The 17,012-nt window shown below is 40.4% G+C and overlaps 1 protein-coding gene across 2 annotated transcripts in view; it reads right to left on the bottom strand.

Annotated features, from left to right (window-relative positions):
• Positions 1-291: 291 nt before the first annotated feature.
• Positions 292-17,012, bottom strand: part of sf3b3 (splicing factor 3b subunit 3) — a 28,523-nt gene continuing 11,802 nt past the window's right edge. For both annotated transcript variants that reach the window (XM_022749889.1, XM_022749890.1), the window contains exons 17-27: positions 16,472-16,594; positions 15,537-15,691; positions 14,887-15,061; positions 13,928-14,133; positions 13,598-13,754; positions 10,016-10,141; positions 6,930-7,142; positions 6,562-6,660; positions 2,179-2,322; positions 1,883-1,987; positions 292-1,741 (exon numbers count right to left, since the gene is read on the bottom strand). In XM_022749889.1, coding sequence (XP_022605610.1) covers positions 1,601-1,741; positions 1,883-1,987; positions 2,179-2,322; positions 6,562-6,660; positions 6,930-7,142; positions 10,016-10,141; positions 13,598-13,754; positions 13,928-14,133; positions 14,887-15,061; positions 15,537-15,691; positions 16,472-16,594 — 1,644 coding nt within the window. In that variant the 3' untranslated portion in view covers positions 292-1,600. The remainder of the gene's footprint in view (positions 1,742-1,882; positions 1,988-2,178; positions 2,323-6,561; positions 6,661-6,929; positions 7,143-10,015; positions 10,142-13,597; positions 13,755-13,927; positions 14,134-14,886; positions 15,062-15,536; positions 15,692-16,471; positions 16,595-17,012) is intronic.

The following is a 17,012-nucleotide window of genomic DNA, read 5'->3' as shown; positions in this document are numbered from 1 at the left end:
AGTTACTCACAAAAAAAAGTATAATAAAATGTTCCTCACAAATGAATGCATCGCAATTTGACTGGCTAACCTTGCCATTTTAATTTAAGAACTGAAGAATTGAAGAATTTTTAAGAACACAAATGTTCTTATCCTGAGCCACAACACGAGTGAAAACAAAGTCACAAACCTTAATATTGGACCTCTAATGTGTTAATGACCGAGACAAATGTAGTCATGAAGCCTTTGGCTGAGTGATGGTTCTCCACACACGCACAGTGGTATGAAATGATACACAAACTCATGGCATTATAAAGTACAAAAAAACATCTTTATTTACAAAACAGACCACTGCCCCTGTCCCACAAACCCCTAAATTCAGTGACTACCGTGGAATGCTATGTCTGTGCCTGTGGCTGAGGTTGGGAATTTACAGGACTGAGAAGAACAACACCCAGTGCAAACCTTCAGTATTCTTCCACCCACTTATTTAGTCTGAGTTCACCCATCGTCTAATGCCACATTATGGCAACACTTCTTCCGTGGCCTGGACTTGGTTAAAGGTCGGCTTCTGTCTGGTTCCCAGCTGCGAGTGAGCAAAGTGATTTAATGAGCCTGGGGCCAATGTTATCAACTAGACATAGGTAGGGCCAGGGGCTAAGAAAGATTTTAATAATACCGTCTGGGACTACGGTAAATGCATCATAACAGATCATTCCAATCAATACACATTAAAATAATCACACCATACAAAAACATGTTTTGCTGAAATCAAAAATGGAGGACACACAAAATGATAATCACCTTCTCACTAAACAACCTGTTACAGACAATAAAAATATGCTCAGCTCTCAAGGGTCTTCTGTCCAAGCAGCATGGAATCCAATCTCTACACATTGTGTCCATTAGGGAATAACTAGTCTTTTCTACTTGACATGAGTTAAAACATCTTTAAATAAAAATGTTTTTCACTTGCTTACAGATGATGACAGATGATTTGGGATCAGTATGTACGTGCTCAAAGTGTGCGGGTGACAGCGCAAAAGCGTCGCACACAGATGTGTGAATTCTATTCACACATCTGTGTGTGAAGGCTGTTCACACAGCTATACGTGTGAATGGAGGTAATTATGACACCACAATTTCACAATGTTAAGTGAGCTAATGACCAAGACTTCCTGTGATGTTTCCCTGTAATGTTAGCTTGGTATGGTATCGCTGCATATGTGTAGTTTGTGCTGACACCAGCACAGGGGAGGTGTGGAAAATCTGACACAACATTCACAGTAATTTTGTCAGAAAGTATGTATATGGGGGAATGACAGGATGACATTTCACATCACTGTGTGGGTGACTGTTCACACACATTTTAGTTTTAGTTTTGAATAGTCCTTTGCATTGGCAAAGTAAAGGTGCGTTTGACTGGCAGCCTAACTGACCAATGTGTGGGAAATAAAATCAATATTTGTGACATCTTGAACATTTTTCATAGAGCAATCCGTAAGTCTCCATCAATCTGTGTCCTTAAAGGGGCATACTGTGGCACAGCAGCAGGTGTAATAGTCTTATAAAAGGTGTATTCGTCCATCCCTTCTAGGTGAAGGTGAGGCTGTGTGTATGATTAGAAAGCGTAGCGAGTGCGAATATCCTCCAGTTTCTTAGAGACCTCTGGTGGCGTTCTGTCCAGCTCTTCTGCCACACTCTTCTGCTTGTGAGGGTCCATACTGTTAAACTGCTCGCACAGATCTCCATCAATCACATTCTGGAGAAAAGAACAGAGAAGACAAAAATGACAGATATTTAATTATGCTCAAATGCATATTTTGAAGATAGTTTACAGAGGTAATGAACAGATCAGATTCACGTAAGGTATTTCCAATAACAATACAAACAAGATAACAACCTTAACCGGGAAGTAGTAGGATCTAAAGCTGAGATGGTCTCTACCGCACAGTGGAGGGAATTCAGAGCGCATGTGCATCTCTAAATGCTGGAAAAAGTCATGATCCTGGAGAAAAAAAGAAAGAGAAGAGAGAGACATAATAAAATTGAAAGGCCAGGAAATAAGGCCAAAATTAATTAGTTATGTAGGTAATGAAAAGTAGACAGCCTCTTTTGAGGGCCACAATGATGCCATAACGTCTTAGAACTTGGTGTGTGGATGTATAAGAAACAAGTACTACACATTGTGTGTTTTACCTCATGTGAGGTGAATGGGACCAGTATGCCGATGCCTCCAGACAGTGTGGTGTAAACCAAGGACTCTGAACCTCCAGGAATCAGAGTGGTTTTCTGGAGAGATAACACTGTCTCTCCTACGTGGTAGTTCATTATGACCTCAGCCTGAAGAGAGACAGAAAAGGGAGAAAAAACATTCATGTGTTTTTGTGCTTAAGTAAGATAGACCAACCTGTGACCCCTCGTGGCTCTCCACTACCTGATGTGACTCCAAACCAAATTGTTTGAAAAATCAGGAAAGGATTTAAATGTACTTAGCACTGCGCTGCTCAAGTATGGCTCTTGAGTTTAAACTGTGGCGTGTACAGCCATGCAGATCTTGCATAAGATGGATATATGTAATCCCCATTACATGCATCATTACAAGTGATGAAATAGGGATTTTTCTTTTTTTTGACACTGATCACCCAAAAAAAAACAAAAAACAAAACATTGCTTCAAAAAATAGGTCAAATATGCCATTGAGAGATCTAGTCACCTTTCACAATCTACATATGTGACAAGGAGAATCAAAACATAGTTTAAAATGGTGAAATGCGGTTATTGTCTAGACAATATTGGAAACTATGTGTTCTATAATTAATACTTTGATTATGAACTCGATGGTGTGGAAAGCCTAGACTGATATTTCATGGCATTCATACTGTGCATACATATAGAGATGCTAACTTCTGTCTGTCCACAGTCATTTAAATGGAAAATTACAAAGAGTCCTGTTGAGATATGAGAAATCACATTATATAATTACAGACAGAAGATATGTCACTTGAAGCCATTTCTGGTCTCAAAATCATCCCTACTGACAGCTGCATGTATATAAAGTACATGAACAGAGGACTCTGTGCCAAGGTCAAAAAGAAGTCACACACTGTCATCTTTTACTTAGAGGAAATTGATCTGAATGGTCAGATGTAATCCAATAACCATCAAAAAAAAGCTTCTTTGCCAGTAATTGGAGGTAATAATCAGGATGTACCTTGGATACAAAGGCAGCATTGGGTAGCATTTAACCCTCAGTATTAGTCTGAGTAAACTGCATATAGGACATACATGACACTGACACCATGAGACTAAAAAAAAAGCACAAACTAGGGATAGTTAAAATTCACTCTGCCAAGACACAACTGAGCCGGGCGTACACAGAACACAGCTTCCCTCTGATGGGAAACAACAGGTCTGAATGAGACCAGCAATGTCATCTCCTTCCTGGGGATAAATGAGCCTTTCTCAAGAATTAATATAAACCTCAAAACACTAACAGATGACAAATCCATCTATGCTTTCAATTGCTGCAGCCATTCAATTTTTGTACACTGTGTATACAAACCATCACTGCTATCCCCCTTTCCCTCAGGGGAACTTTGGCACACTTTCTTAATGTCCAAGGTCTCACATCAACGATTGTGATGAATCAGCATGTGCATCCCTCAGACCTACTGTCTGAACTGCCTAATTGAAACAAGACTAACAGTCTATAGCAGGCATAATTTTAACCATAGTCACCACCTTAGGATGATAGATATATCCTTAGTTTTGCAGGTATTTAGTTGTAAAAAGCAGTCCAGGAAAAAAAAACTAAATTTTGACCTAATGAAAAGTGAATTTGTGTACAAATTTCATGGCAATCCATCCATCACATTTCACTTAAAACCTTGAATGTCAACTACACGGTGGCACTATAGGAAATGTAAGGGGACCAAGTCAGTAGGATACATCCTCAGGTGACAATCAATATCCAAAAATTTGTTGCCAATCCATCTGACGGCTATGTCTGACTGAGCATCAGACATAGCGATCCGTAGAGCCACGAGTGAGCCAGATGAGGCATGGGCAAAACACATTACTTTCTCTTCCACTAAGAAAATGTTTAAATTAGTACAGAGTTTCAAGTTGATCAAAAGCTTTTTTTGCTGTGCAGCAAAACCCTTTCTTCATCTTTGATTCTTTTGTATTGCCTGTGTTTTATTAGCACTCAGCTGGATTGTACTGCTGTGTAGGGATCTCCGATTTTTCCGTTACAGAAAAATCAAGAACAGGACTAATCCTTTCCCCATTTATTGGCCACAGTAAAACATCTGCACTGGTGTGGTTCATGACTGAAACTGCCCAAATGTTTTTTTTTCCCCCGAATGTTTCATCTGGTCTAAAACTGCAGCCGCTTGTCATCATGTTGAGAATACATGAGGCATATTTTGTTCACACGCTGTTGTGGGGGATTCCAACATATCACATTGGGACAACAAAGGCTAAGCAGTTTTACAAAAGATTCACACATTACTTGTTTCTGAAGTGTTGAAGAACCACGGAAAGGAAATCTACAGATTAACGCAGCCTCGGGGACGGGAAGTTCTCCCCAGGTCCTGTTCAAACACTTATGCCTGGAAGGCACGTGACGGAAGAGCACCAAAATAGATATTGGGCCACAATAACCGAAAATCATGTCTGCAGAGAAGGTAAGGAATTCAACACTGAGAAAATAAGTGTGATGAATATGAGCCAACGGGTCTACTCCCGTTTTCTGAAAGATTGCATTTAACTCATTAGAGAAGCCAAATTGGTGACTATTTGTGTGACAAAGAAGTTCTCTTCATTCAGTCATATGAATGCACTAATTAAAATTTGATTTAAATGCAAATTCTGCCCCATGTATGTTGATCCTTGTGTGATTTATGTCAATGTTTGACCTGAACTTCAACTTTTATTTTTATTTTTATGATTACTTCAGTTGTATATGTTTTGACAATAAAAGTGTGTGAAAATTTTGACGTACTAATGGAATTCCTACATCGACTAAAATTGAAAGAGACAATTAGAAACAACACGACAGAAATCATCCTCTCACACTGTATGACGTTTGGGGTTAGGACAGTCGGTCCTTTCATTTTGCCAAACAGACAGCTGTACCTCCCTGACCTTGATCTTTTGAGATACATTAATCAAATGAAAGTGGAATGCATCTAATTTAATGTAAGACAGCATTTAGCCGAGCCATGTATGGGTAATTAAGTTAAACCAGCCAGATGTGAACATGCACGCGCGCGCAGACACACGCACGCACAAAATTCTGGATAAGGAGAAATGCAGGCATCCACACCACATCTATAAACAGACACAGTACATTTCCACATTCAAACAAAATTGTCTATCAGTGTGCGCTACGGCAGAAATAGCGGACAAACACTGTGTCACAAAGACAACTGGGACCAAGTCATAATGTCTAAATTGGAGGGACTTTCCCAGTCTATCTGCTACCTAAACAGTTTTTGACCATATTTGATTTAAATATGGTAAGAGTGATGCTGTGTGTGCTAGTTGTGTAGCATTTGTGAGTAGGTTAAACTTGTGGTTGACGGTGTTGTGCTGTTTGTGTGACGCGTGTGTGTTGTGTCTGTGTGTGTTGGCGGTTGGAGGTCTGAGTGGTGGAGAAGGCAGATTAGTGTATCAGGCCAGAGTCCTGCACAGGAATGACATTTTAGCCATTGCAGAAGCCGGTCTGTTTAACATGGCCAACCTGGGCTCAACACAGTGTTTCTTTCTGAAACACCTTAAAAAACCTGAAGTGACTTTTTTACTGTTAGAACTCACTTGCTCTCTCTACATACACTGGCTTCAGACAATCAGTTTTTCACTTTTTGCAAACTTTGTAATGTAGATTTAATCCTTAAATAGATAAAACTGCCATTTTGCCCATTAATCTAGACTCTACATTTGCAAAAATATTCAGACCATTTTGCTGTGCACTGCAAATTATGGTCGGGTACAGTGCCATCTGTTTGCTTTGATTATCCTTGAGATGTGTTTACAAATTGACTGGAGTATGAAATAACCAGAGGCAAACCGAACTGATCAGACATATGAACTTGTTGTCCTTTCACACATGTAGCACACAGTCTGAGTTTGTCCATGAGAGCCGTGTTCTCACCTACTGGAAATACTTTAGTTTGGGAAAGCACCTAGGTAGAACATACAGGAGAAATGACTTTACTGAGATGGGAGCACCTGCCAGAAGGATGACCATCTCAACAGCACTTCATTCATCAGACTATGAGACTAGACAGAGGCCACTTTGAGTAGAAGAAATATGACAGCCTGCTTTGAGTTTGCCAAACAGCATTTAAAGGACTCTGAGCACATGTAGACAGAGACCGCTGGTCTGATGAGAGAAAAAAAAAACTCTGAGCAGAACTCCAAGCCCTACGTCAGGCAAACATGAGGCACTGCTCTTATCCTGGCTAATACCATCCCTGCATGAAAACATGGGGGCAGCATTAGGCTACGAGGACACAGCGACGGGGAGACTGACTGACTGCGCTGGTTAACCTTTAGCACTGACCCGAATCTTACCTTCTGTGACGCTCCATTAAGCAGGCCTCTGTCCCATAAAGCTTTGTTCCCTGTGGGGTCTTCATCCACATCATCACTGGTGTTGGGGGGAAGACGCACCTGGGTAAATCAATCAGATTTATTGTTGTCAGTCACAGAGAACTCCATAGAGAACACTTATGTGAGAAAGACACACAAGGGACACATCAATTTGTTTTGACTGGGGTTGATGTTTTCAATGTTTTTTTGCCAAAAGACAATTGTGACTTATTCTTCTACCATTATATACTACATACTCAATTTCTCAGTGTGTTTTTCAATTCAAAGTGGTATTTCTGAATTATTCTACCAATACAAATACACCCAACAATCCTCGTTCCTGTACTTACAATGCTGATGTTCCCGAACTTGTCAGCGGAGGCCATGGTGTCATAGTCGAGCAGACAGGCCGTTGTCACCCAGCGTGGATATGTGTCGTCAGCAAAGATGATGAGCTGGTTCTCGTTACGTCGATAACGAACCCAGAACAGACTCTCCTGGACGTCTGTCACAATTACACGCTGGCCGATGGTATGGATACCAGTCACCAGGTTGGGTACGTGCTAGAGAGAAGAACAATGAAGTACAGGTAGAGAAGCTGACGAAAGACAAAAAGGTACTACACATGTGTACTAAGGAGGGAAACCTCACTTTTTGTACAAGGGAAACATGCAGTCCTGTTCTACAAGCTTAACAAGCTTGTTGACTTCATTCATAGTTCATTGTTCCAGTTTCTTATTCATTAAAACTAATTAAGTTAAATACAGAAGGATATGATCAATAAAAGGGAGGAAACAAATACTCTAGGTAGGAAGGAACTGTTAGAAATACAACCATGAGCTGGTGTACAATGTCCAACAGATCTGTGTTCCAGCTGCAGCACATACACTTCCTTGTGTTCATGAGGTCCTTAATCAAATGCAAGCCATGTATTTTGTCTGCAATAGAACAGGCAGAAACAGTACTCTACTCCAACTGGGCATCAACCGGGCCTTTTACAGGCACCTTGTGCGGTTGTCGCTGTAAACAGCAGCTGTTCTATGTGTGCCCTCAAGTCCTCACAAACAAGGCGAGTGCATCTCCCACCTCATAAAGTTTCCGCCAATTTCTTTAATGGAATATTACACGGTCTATAAAACCAGTGATTTCAGCCGCACATTATCATCATTTTTTTTTGCTCTTCAGGTTCTGTGCTTCAAAGCTTTTAGTTTTAGGTTTATATCATGATAGAAAGAACTATGTAGGAGATTAAACCATTTTATCACATCACCATGCAAATGATTTTCCACTCACCCACCAGACTTGTGCTGCTCAGTCGACCAGCTAAATTTCTAGTTTTCCTGTACTAACCTGCTTTATTTAGAACGAACGCAACTGTTGATTTTGACAAACCTGATATCTCTCCGATAGCTTTTTGCTTTTTTCGAGGCTCGTCTCTTCTTCACTAGCATGGTCACCTCTTTACTCCTCATATTGACAGACAACCCCACCTCAATCTAAATGCCAATTACTTTATTTTAAATTGAATTTGCTGAAGCAAACCATGTGAAACTGTCAAACACTCTCGACTGTATACGAGAGTGACAAAGCCAGTGTAAACAAAGGGTTACTTGAATAGTTGAACAAATGAAAATTGTTTATTCTTTGTGAAAAGAAAGCACTTCCGACAAATAATTGCTGTCCTTAGAAAGCTTCATCTTGCCGCTTAATTTAAAGTGGATGTGCTTCAGATTTATATTAAATCCAGAAAGGAGGAGGTGGAAGAGCAGGAGACTGTCATTATTGAATTTAATACTGAACTAGTTTAAACCAGTGCTATCATTCACTGACAGATTGGGAGAAAAAAAAAAACAAAAAAAAAACAGCATCTTTGTCTTCACAGGGAGAAGAAACAGTGCTTCAAGTTCATTTCAACTGACATTTACAAGCAAATAAGGTGAAATTACTGATGTTACAGACGTTGGTTCAATGGTTTATTTAGTTTATTAACAGTGAAGATAAGAAATTTGAGAAATTTGGTGAATACAGGTAGATTTGCAATTGAAAGAGCTTATTATTTCCCAATAATGGCCCTTAACTGGGTTTCTCAAAGTTTTGTTTTCCTTAAGTGTATGGTTTTCCCACTTGTGGCTGAACTAAATTGGTTTGGACCAATCGGCATCCAATGACGGAGGAACTTCTGGCAGCTACAGGCGTGTCTTACGTGTGATGAAAGCAAGAAGAAACTGTTCATTAACAACAATGGCCTCCTAGGTTAGCCTAGATGCTGCTAGATGCTATAGCATTGGTTATATCAGCACTGGAAAGTATTTCTCCAATGAAAGAGGAGCAAAGAACAACAAAGACTTTTCTCAATGGAAAAGATGTTTTTGCTCTGGCTATGCTGGTAGTAAAAGAAATGGGAGGGAAGATGCAGGATCTGATTGGTTGAAATTAGCCTGTGATAGATGGACGGTTCATCCAATCACCTGCCAAGTATTTTTTTTGAAAGGACCTGCCCTTTTCCAGTCTCCATGAAGCCTTCCCAGACGGTTCTATGTAACAAACCATCTGGCGTGTCAGGTTAGAGTTTAACAGTAGCAAACTACTATAGACCATGTAGATGCCTACACCAAGTTTGTCTGGATGCTTTGTGAATGTAAATTTATTCCTACAATGACCCATTTCATAAACGGATGTAGCTATTATCGAATCAAGGCTGAGACATGACAGAAACAAATCGCCCAACTGTGCTATGTGGTCTATAATTATTAGCTTACTCTTACATTGCATTACTTTAAAACTTATATGGATAACAGTGAATATATTTAGGCACAGACATGCATAACTCACACCATTACATCCATTAAAGCCTGTTTCTGTGGTAGCTGCAGTGTCAAGTTATTCAATTTACAAGGCAGACGAAGACTAAGCGTATTATGTAGCAGGGTATGAATGGTTTCCCTCACTAACCAATAACTCTGGGGTCAGCTGAAAGCTGAAGTATGTTTCTAAAGACTGTCCTATATCTGCATTTTTTGAAAGGCTCCAGTCACATTTAACCTCTTTGATGAGCTTCAGTGAAAAGTTGGAAGGAGGTGGAAAACTTACAGTATGCATGGAAGATCAAAATAGAGTGAAAAAGATGCATTTTTAAATTTGTGAGTGTTAGTGTGGATGGAGCTAAGTAGACTAAAATTTACTTTTAGCTACCTTTCCCAGCAACAGAACTATTTTTTTTTTTTTGGAAAAAAAGGCAAAAAAATTATATTTGAGTATCAAAATTTGTGGCCAGAATTTTTAGTGACAAGCGATTACTACATGTGTATTACAAAATGTGGACTACTTATCCAAAACGTCCCTCAATCATAGCTAAAAACAATAAAACTGCAGGCACAAGACCGTTCACACAGTGAAATAACCGTTCAAGCTTTTTAGCAGCTCTGCCTTGCCTTACCTTATTTTCACATTTGCGAAGCAGCTTCTTTTTGCCCAGGTCATAGATTCTCAGCAGTTTCCCAACCCCCACCAGGACTCGTCCCTGGAATGGAGCAATGGCCAAAGGCACGTCCTCCACCGGGGTCTGTCAATCAAAACACAGAGAATTAATTAGCCGCAGCTTATTGGATTACTTTCAGAAAGGTTTTAGGAGAACTGAGGTTTAGATGCAGGTTTGTTTAAACAGAAACAACTCCGATTTTTTTTTACAAAATAGAAAAGCTCCTTTTTGAAGAAGGGTCCAATGTCTCATTAAAGACAGCTTTGGACATAAGCTACAGATCCCCCTGGGTCATAACAGGGATCCAAGAAGGTGTGAAGGAAAAGAGTGGCCTTGGCTCTTTGTAGTAGGGTTTTACATAGTAATCAGTGTTTCTCCGAGGACTTTTGTTATCAGCAGTGCTGTTGTGTGTCGTCCACGAATGTGCAACACCATACCTGTATTTGAGTGCCTCGGTGAAAGATTAGCTTAAGACAATGTTAGAGTATTCATCTTCGGTTTGTCGAGCGTGTTCATTTACAGGGAGAAGTACTTGTTTTTGTGTTCCTGCCTTCCCCTGCATTGTACACCTTGCCCTGTCCATTATGTAATGCAAGTTTAAAGTTAAAAACAAAATGAAATGCAGCAAACTTCTAGAAAAAATATCATGTACCTGCCTGCATAATAACACTGTGTCCTTTAAATGGCTCCCGCAAAAGATAATAACTTTAGCAAATCTTGTGATGGGACCAAGCTGCTGACCTTAAATCTTCCAATCAGATTATTTTGAGGTATCCCTTTTTCTATGTCACTGCCATTGAAATAAAAATAAATACTGAACTTTAAACCACAACTGTGAATTTAGTTTTTGTTGTGTGACCTATAAAAAGATTGGATATCATGACTTTAAGAAGAACATTTGCAATAGTTTGTTCTTACGGTAGGACTTGCTGGAAATACAGTGCTTCTAAAAAAACTCAATGATCAAAAAACTGGAAATATTTTCGTAAATTACATTTCTGAAACAAGATTACACTGGTCACAAGTCAAACATTTTCAATACTTGTCTAAGATGTGCCTTGATCACAACTACAACACAATTTGACAATCCAAAGTATTCCATTTCCTTTCTGGAGAATCACAAAGTGTCTTGTGACGTTATAGTATGTTTTGCCATGTCTGACACTTTCCTTTGAAAGGAAGCAGAGACAGCCATTCACGTCAGCACTCAATTATTTTTTAAACATGCACGTCATTGCTTTGATACACTTCCTTTGCAGCTCACTCCAGGTTGGACTGGAGGTTTTGTGGACTGCTGTAGTAACCTCTTAGAGTGCAACTGTTTAAAGTTGCTCTGATGTGCATCGTCAGTTGTGAGACTTTATATAGACAGATGTTTCTTCCAAATCATGTCCAATCAATTGAATTTACCACAGGTGGACTCCAATAAAAAAGGTATAGAAACATCTTAAAATGAAGAGAAAAAAACTGAGAGGCACCTGAGCTAAATTTCAAGTGTCATAGAAAAGGCTCTCAATACTTATGTCAGTGTGACATTTCAGTTTTTCCTTTTTTTTAAATCTTATTTTAACATAAGGCTGGAACATAATGTGAAAAAAGTGAAGGGGTTTGAACACTTCCCAAATTCACTGTAGTTGTTGAGCCTGGAAATAAAATCATCACTTCATGATTACTACATTGTCTGATAAAACGAACAAAACTGCAGGTTTATGACAGCAGCTGTGCTGTGAGATTGGATACACTGACATTTAAAATGAGTGATCACAGAGAAAGTTAGAGCTGGCTTTGTATTACAGCTGGACTATCAATCAGTACAGTGTTACTAGACATTATCAAAACAGCTGCCCTACACCAAGCACAGGTGGGACAGAGAGCAAACAGAAAATGAAACAAGAGAAGACCCTTGGTGTCAGCAGTAGTGTCAAGAGAAAAGCTTAAGGCTCATGAGGAGTAGGGTTCATCTATCTATCTATCAGCAACTGAGTCCAGCACTGGTTGTTTTTTTTGGGACGATTTTTTTTGAGCAGCCTGTCACTTTATTTTGCTGATTTAATGGTCTACCACCTTGAGAATTCAAAGTGCAATTCAAAGTGTGCAGTAATAGGAACTGGTAGCTGGACTTGAGCCATATTATGCACATCCTTGTTGCAATGTATTCTTTCACAAAACAGGGCAGTGACTAAATGACAATTCACCCATCTTTAGTGCTTGCTGTCAGATCGATTGGTGCTGAAAAGCAATATCATATTTGAGAATAGACCAACTATGACCCATGGTGCGTTGTCCATGTGTTTGTGAATGGTCGTACAAATTACACAGGCGGGCTGCCACATTCTAGGTAATTCATGGGAAACACTGCATGCCATATTGGTTTGACTAGTGCTACTCACGTTGGCACAGTTATCGCAATGTTCTTCCTGTAGAGGTAAATGTCCACATGCCTGTGCTGAATTGTGGTCACGCATTACTCCGGTTTAGTGGCTATATGCTAGCTAATTCGATCACAGCCTGCATAAAACCTGAGTTTCATTTTCTAGGTCTAAAATATGATGTTATCTGTCCCACTGTGTGTAGTCAGTACATGAGGTGATAATACTGTGCAAAAATGTTTGTACTTGAGTATGTATAATCTGTGATCTATCTGGGTATCCATATGCATGAGTAAAAATGTGTGTTTAGACCAAAGAGACTCAATATCAGATCTATTTAAGTGGATGGGAAATTCCTCCAATATGCAAGAAGTGGCTGACACCACTACGCAATACAACCCCCTTATGACTCACTTCCCCTGTTAATCCACATCAGGTAACAATTGCATGTGGGCTGAATCACCCTGATGGCCTCCATCCGGCTCGGGTTTCTGGGGAATTGCCCGGGGAGAGGGGCGTGATGCCAGGGGTAGTGACATCAGTGCTTGGTATCACTGAAAATTTACTCAGGGCTGTTGTGCCTGATGACCTGCTAATCCGCATTTTAATAATAGAACAGTTTCTCTGGACAATTAGCACCCTCCTCCATGCATTACGTGGTAATGTGATATGATCCCACTACCTCCAAAGCAAAATGCATCTACAGGTGCCTGACATCAGGGTCACATTGGCCACATTCCACGTTCACTCCCTCACACTGTGCTTCTTTTGCTTAGTCAGGCTATAATGACACATCAAAATCACTCCGCTGCAGATCGGCACATGCAGGCCAACATAGGCAATAGCAGCAACCGTTTAGACCAGCACAATATGTAAACAAGGTTTGCCACCTACAGGCAAAGAAAGAACAGCTGCAATTTTTTTTTGCACTGGCATTATCAGCAGCCAATAAATGTTATGAGTATTCCCTTTTCTGTTGCCTGTTCTATGTCAATGAGTAAGTTTGTGAGTAAGTTGTAATCCAGTTCCTTGAAGTCCATTGCATGTAAAAATAAATTTCAAAACAGAAAAGAAAAAAAAAAAATGCAGCAAAAAAATATTTTCCTGTCATCAATCTAAATAAGGGAGGAAGAAATAATTTCATCTGAGATTAGGTGTCAGTCAAACCCACCTTGTGAACAAACTCCAGCTTCTCCCCTCCACCAATCAGCCTATAGGTGTAGATAAAGCCACCAGCCACTGATCTGGGGTTGAGAATCATGTCTCTGGCAACACCAACCAGAACATACCAATCGTCTCCTGTGTTGGTGAAACGACACACGGCCACACTGGAAAATATCAAACGATTAAAAAAAGGGAAGAGTGAGAAGAGTTCCTTCATTATCACAAATGTCCTGCTTGATCTCAGAATCAGACATTACCCTGTATTCTCTATACACTTCAACAATCTCTCAAATGTAAGAAACTAAACATTTTTCTACTTGAGCTGGATCTTGCTCACCTGAATGCAGCTTCGTTCTGTTCCAGTTGCACCTGGTCCAATGTGGAACCCTGTATGGGGTTGACCAGACGCACCAGTGAGGCCCACTGCCCGGCTCCAGCTTTAGGTGCACCAAAGATGGCTTCTGGGAGATTCTCGTTGAGGAAGGCAGCGGCCATCTCAGCGGCCAGTTCTCTTTCATCCTCGCCAGCAGCCTCCACCATCTCCTGCAGGGGCACCAGGATCACATAACGAGAGAGGTTGGGTGAAAGGACACTATGGCATTTTGAAACCGCTGCAACAATGGCCAAAAGGCAGCACCAGCATTTTCGGTACTTTAGAGTGTGAAGTTGTACCGGCGTACTTTGACGTCAAAATGCATACAGGTTGGCAGGTCTGATACTGAGCTAAAGCCCACTGCGGTTTCAGGGCACCATGGAGCCTCTCAGTGAGTTCGATTCTCATGGGGTTATTAACTTTGTCAATGTATGTTTAATGTTTTTATCAACTCAAGTCTTCAACTTTTAGGGGGCAGCCCTTTTTATTTTCATACAAATCAAATATCCAAATTAAATCCAAACACATTTCACCTCTTCACTGCTCCTGCGAGCTTGTGCTAAACACTGTAATAAACAATGTTGAAAAAAACTGGAAAACTGCCCTCGGCCTGCTGACCCTGACTGAACACAATCACCAAAATGGAAACAGTAAGCTACTTTCAGGCCTTTGCTTAAAATGTGTGATGTCAAAGCAGATGCTCAACCTGGGTGGTCTCTGTACTCTGAACAGTCTGGCCTCTCAGAAAACATCAAAACTCCAGCTATTACACCAAGTTATTTGTCATTATGTCATTTGTGTCATCTGGCGCTATTAAAGGTGTGTTTTGACTGTGACTGTATAACTGTCAGGGCCCAGGAGCTGATCTTAGCTCTGCCAGTATGATCATAAGACCATTATCTCATTGACATTGCACTTCATACCTCAGCCATCTGCTGCTTTCGCTGAGCTTTGGTCGCCTCGGTGTAGGCATTGTGGTCAGTCTCAATCAAAATGAGGTTGTTGGTCTCCGGGTGGATAACAAATTTTCTGGGGGTGCACTGCAGAGGAAAGGCCACCTGGTTGAAGACAGCCCCTAACTTCTCCAAAGCCAAGATTCTGCCAGACAGATAAGGAGAGGAGAAGTGAGGAGGAGGCGACAAAAGACAGTCACAAATTCGTTTCAACTGTGGGGCCGGAAATCTCAGATGGATTAACGTTTCTTCACTGAGCTGTTCTGGTCAGTGTTACCCCAAAATTGCCTGACATCCCACTCCCTCCAAGAAACCAAAGAAAAGTTTTTGTAATTTATGTTATTTCCCTAATTTATGTACATCTATTTCATTTCAGCTCAGTGTGAGAGTCTCCACTGCATTTTACTATAATTTACGGTGTCATTTCGCTCGTTATGTTAAGTGCAACAAAAGCAACAAGTGTTGTAAATCCCTCGACCCCAGAAGTCTGAAATTCAGGCCGGCTGCCCAGCTCCCTCCTGGCCAACCCACCACAGACGACTCAGGTATTCAAATGAACAAAACAAAGCTGCCTAAGTTGCATGCAAACATGTCAAAACTGTTGAAGTGTGTATCCATACCTCAGTGTGTTGGTGGAGATGGCCACTATACCTTCTGGGCATTGCTCAGAGGCAAAGCCAGAGGCGTACTCCAGAGTCTCATATGACAGAGGGGTCAGATGGAAGCGAGACTGGTACGAGTAGCTGAGCCAGGAACGACTGGACATTGCCAGCACCTGTCAATACGAGGAAAGAGTTTATATTTTACAGCTGCAACAAATTATTTTCACAACAATTCATCTTCCATTCATGATTAATCACATGGTTGTTTGGCCCTTAAAATGACAGAAATTACAAATCCTCACTAGTTCTTAGAGCTTAAAGTTTTATGTTAAGAGTCCTCCCATAAGTTACATTAGCAGACTAATAAATGAATAAATGATAAATGAATCTGAATTATAGCTGGAAGGTGACTGAGACAGAGACTGCAGACTGCAAGTTTTATATAAAATTTCATTGTGCTTTTAAAGCCATGAATGTGTTTTTTTTGTAAATGTTTTTATTTTTTGAGAGAAATGTGTTCTTAAATTATTTTTAACACTTTAACTCCAGAATTCTTTTGCCTCCTGGCAGTTCAGCCTTTTGCCAGTTTATTGTCATTTTACATTGGAGTGATGGCACACGTAGCCATGGACAAATTGCAGTCAGTGTGTGCGTTAAAGAGGCTCTAAACTAAGACCCTGTGCACTTTGTTGTGCATCGTTTCATCTGTGAAACTGACACCACAATCCAGTGAATACATGATTCCTGCTTTTTGCCTTTTAGGGGCATTTTTCCTCTTCACTTCCACAGACATCGTGATGTATTGTTAATGACTGTCTTGCAATGTATCGTGTATCGCAGAATCTCTGTACTGTGATACCATCTTTATTGTGGGCAATTTATACTAGTATTGTAAGTTACTCTGAGATTCCCACCCCAAGTGTTCATTATATGTAAAAGTATGAGTCACATACAGCTTCCTGTCCCTGCATCCTGACTCTGAAGAGTTTGACAGGTCGTGACCCCAAGTAGCGTGTTCTTGTATCCGACAGGTCACCGGTTACTGGGTCCAACACAGTCCTGAGCAGCACACCATTCTGAGAAAGGATATCAAACAAACACACACACACACACATTAGATGAAATGGTCTATAATTCACATCACAAGAATCTGTCACAAATAGCCTCAAAAATTATAAATGTAAATAGACAATAACTTAATTTCATGTCAATTACCATCACTGCATGATAGTAATTAAAACTCCAGACTACTGCGCTGGATTGTTGGTAATTGCTTGGTTAAATGTCTGGTTAGACATCGTAGGTTGTTGCAGATATTTTTAGAACTGAATATTGTCCAGTTCTTCCTGAATAACCCACAAGACAGGGATTTTCAACGGGTGGTCTGCAGCCCCCTGGTGGTCTGTGAAGGCATTGCAGGTGGTCCCTGCCCATGCATTCAATAATGCAGTTTCAGTGTAGGAATCACTATTTTTATTTGTTTATTTATCACCA

This window comes from Seriola dumerili, unplaced genomic scaffold, assembly GCF_002260705.1.
Source record: "Seriola dumerili isolate Sdu_G_001 unplaced genomic scaffold, Sdu_1.0 BDQW01000147.1, whole genome shotgun sequence".
NCBI classification, from domain to species: Eukaryota; Metazoa; Chordata; class Actinopteri; order Carangiformes; family Carangidae; genus Seriola; species Seriola dumerili.
Note: the sequence above shows the minus strand (reverse complement) of the source record. Positions and strands in the feature narration are given on the sequence as shown.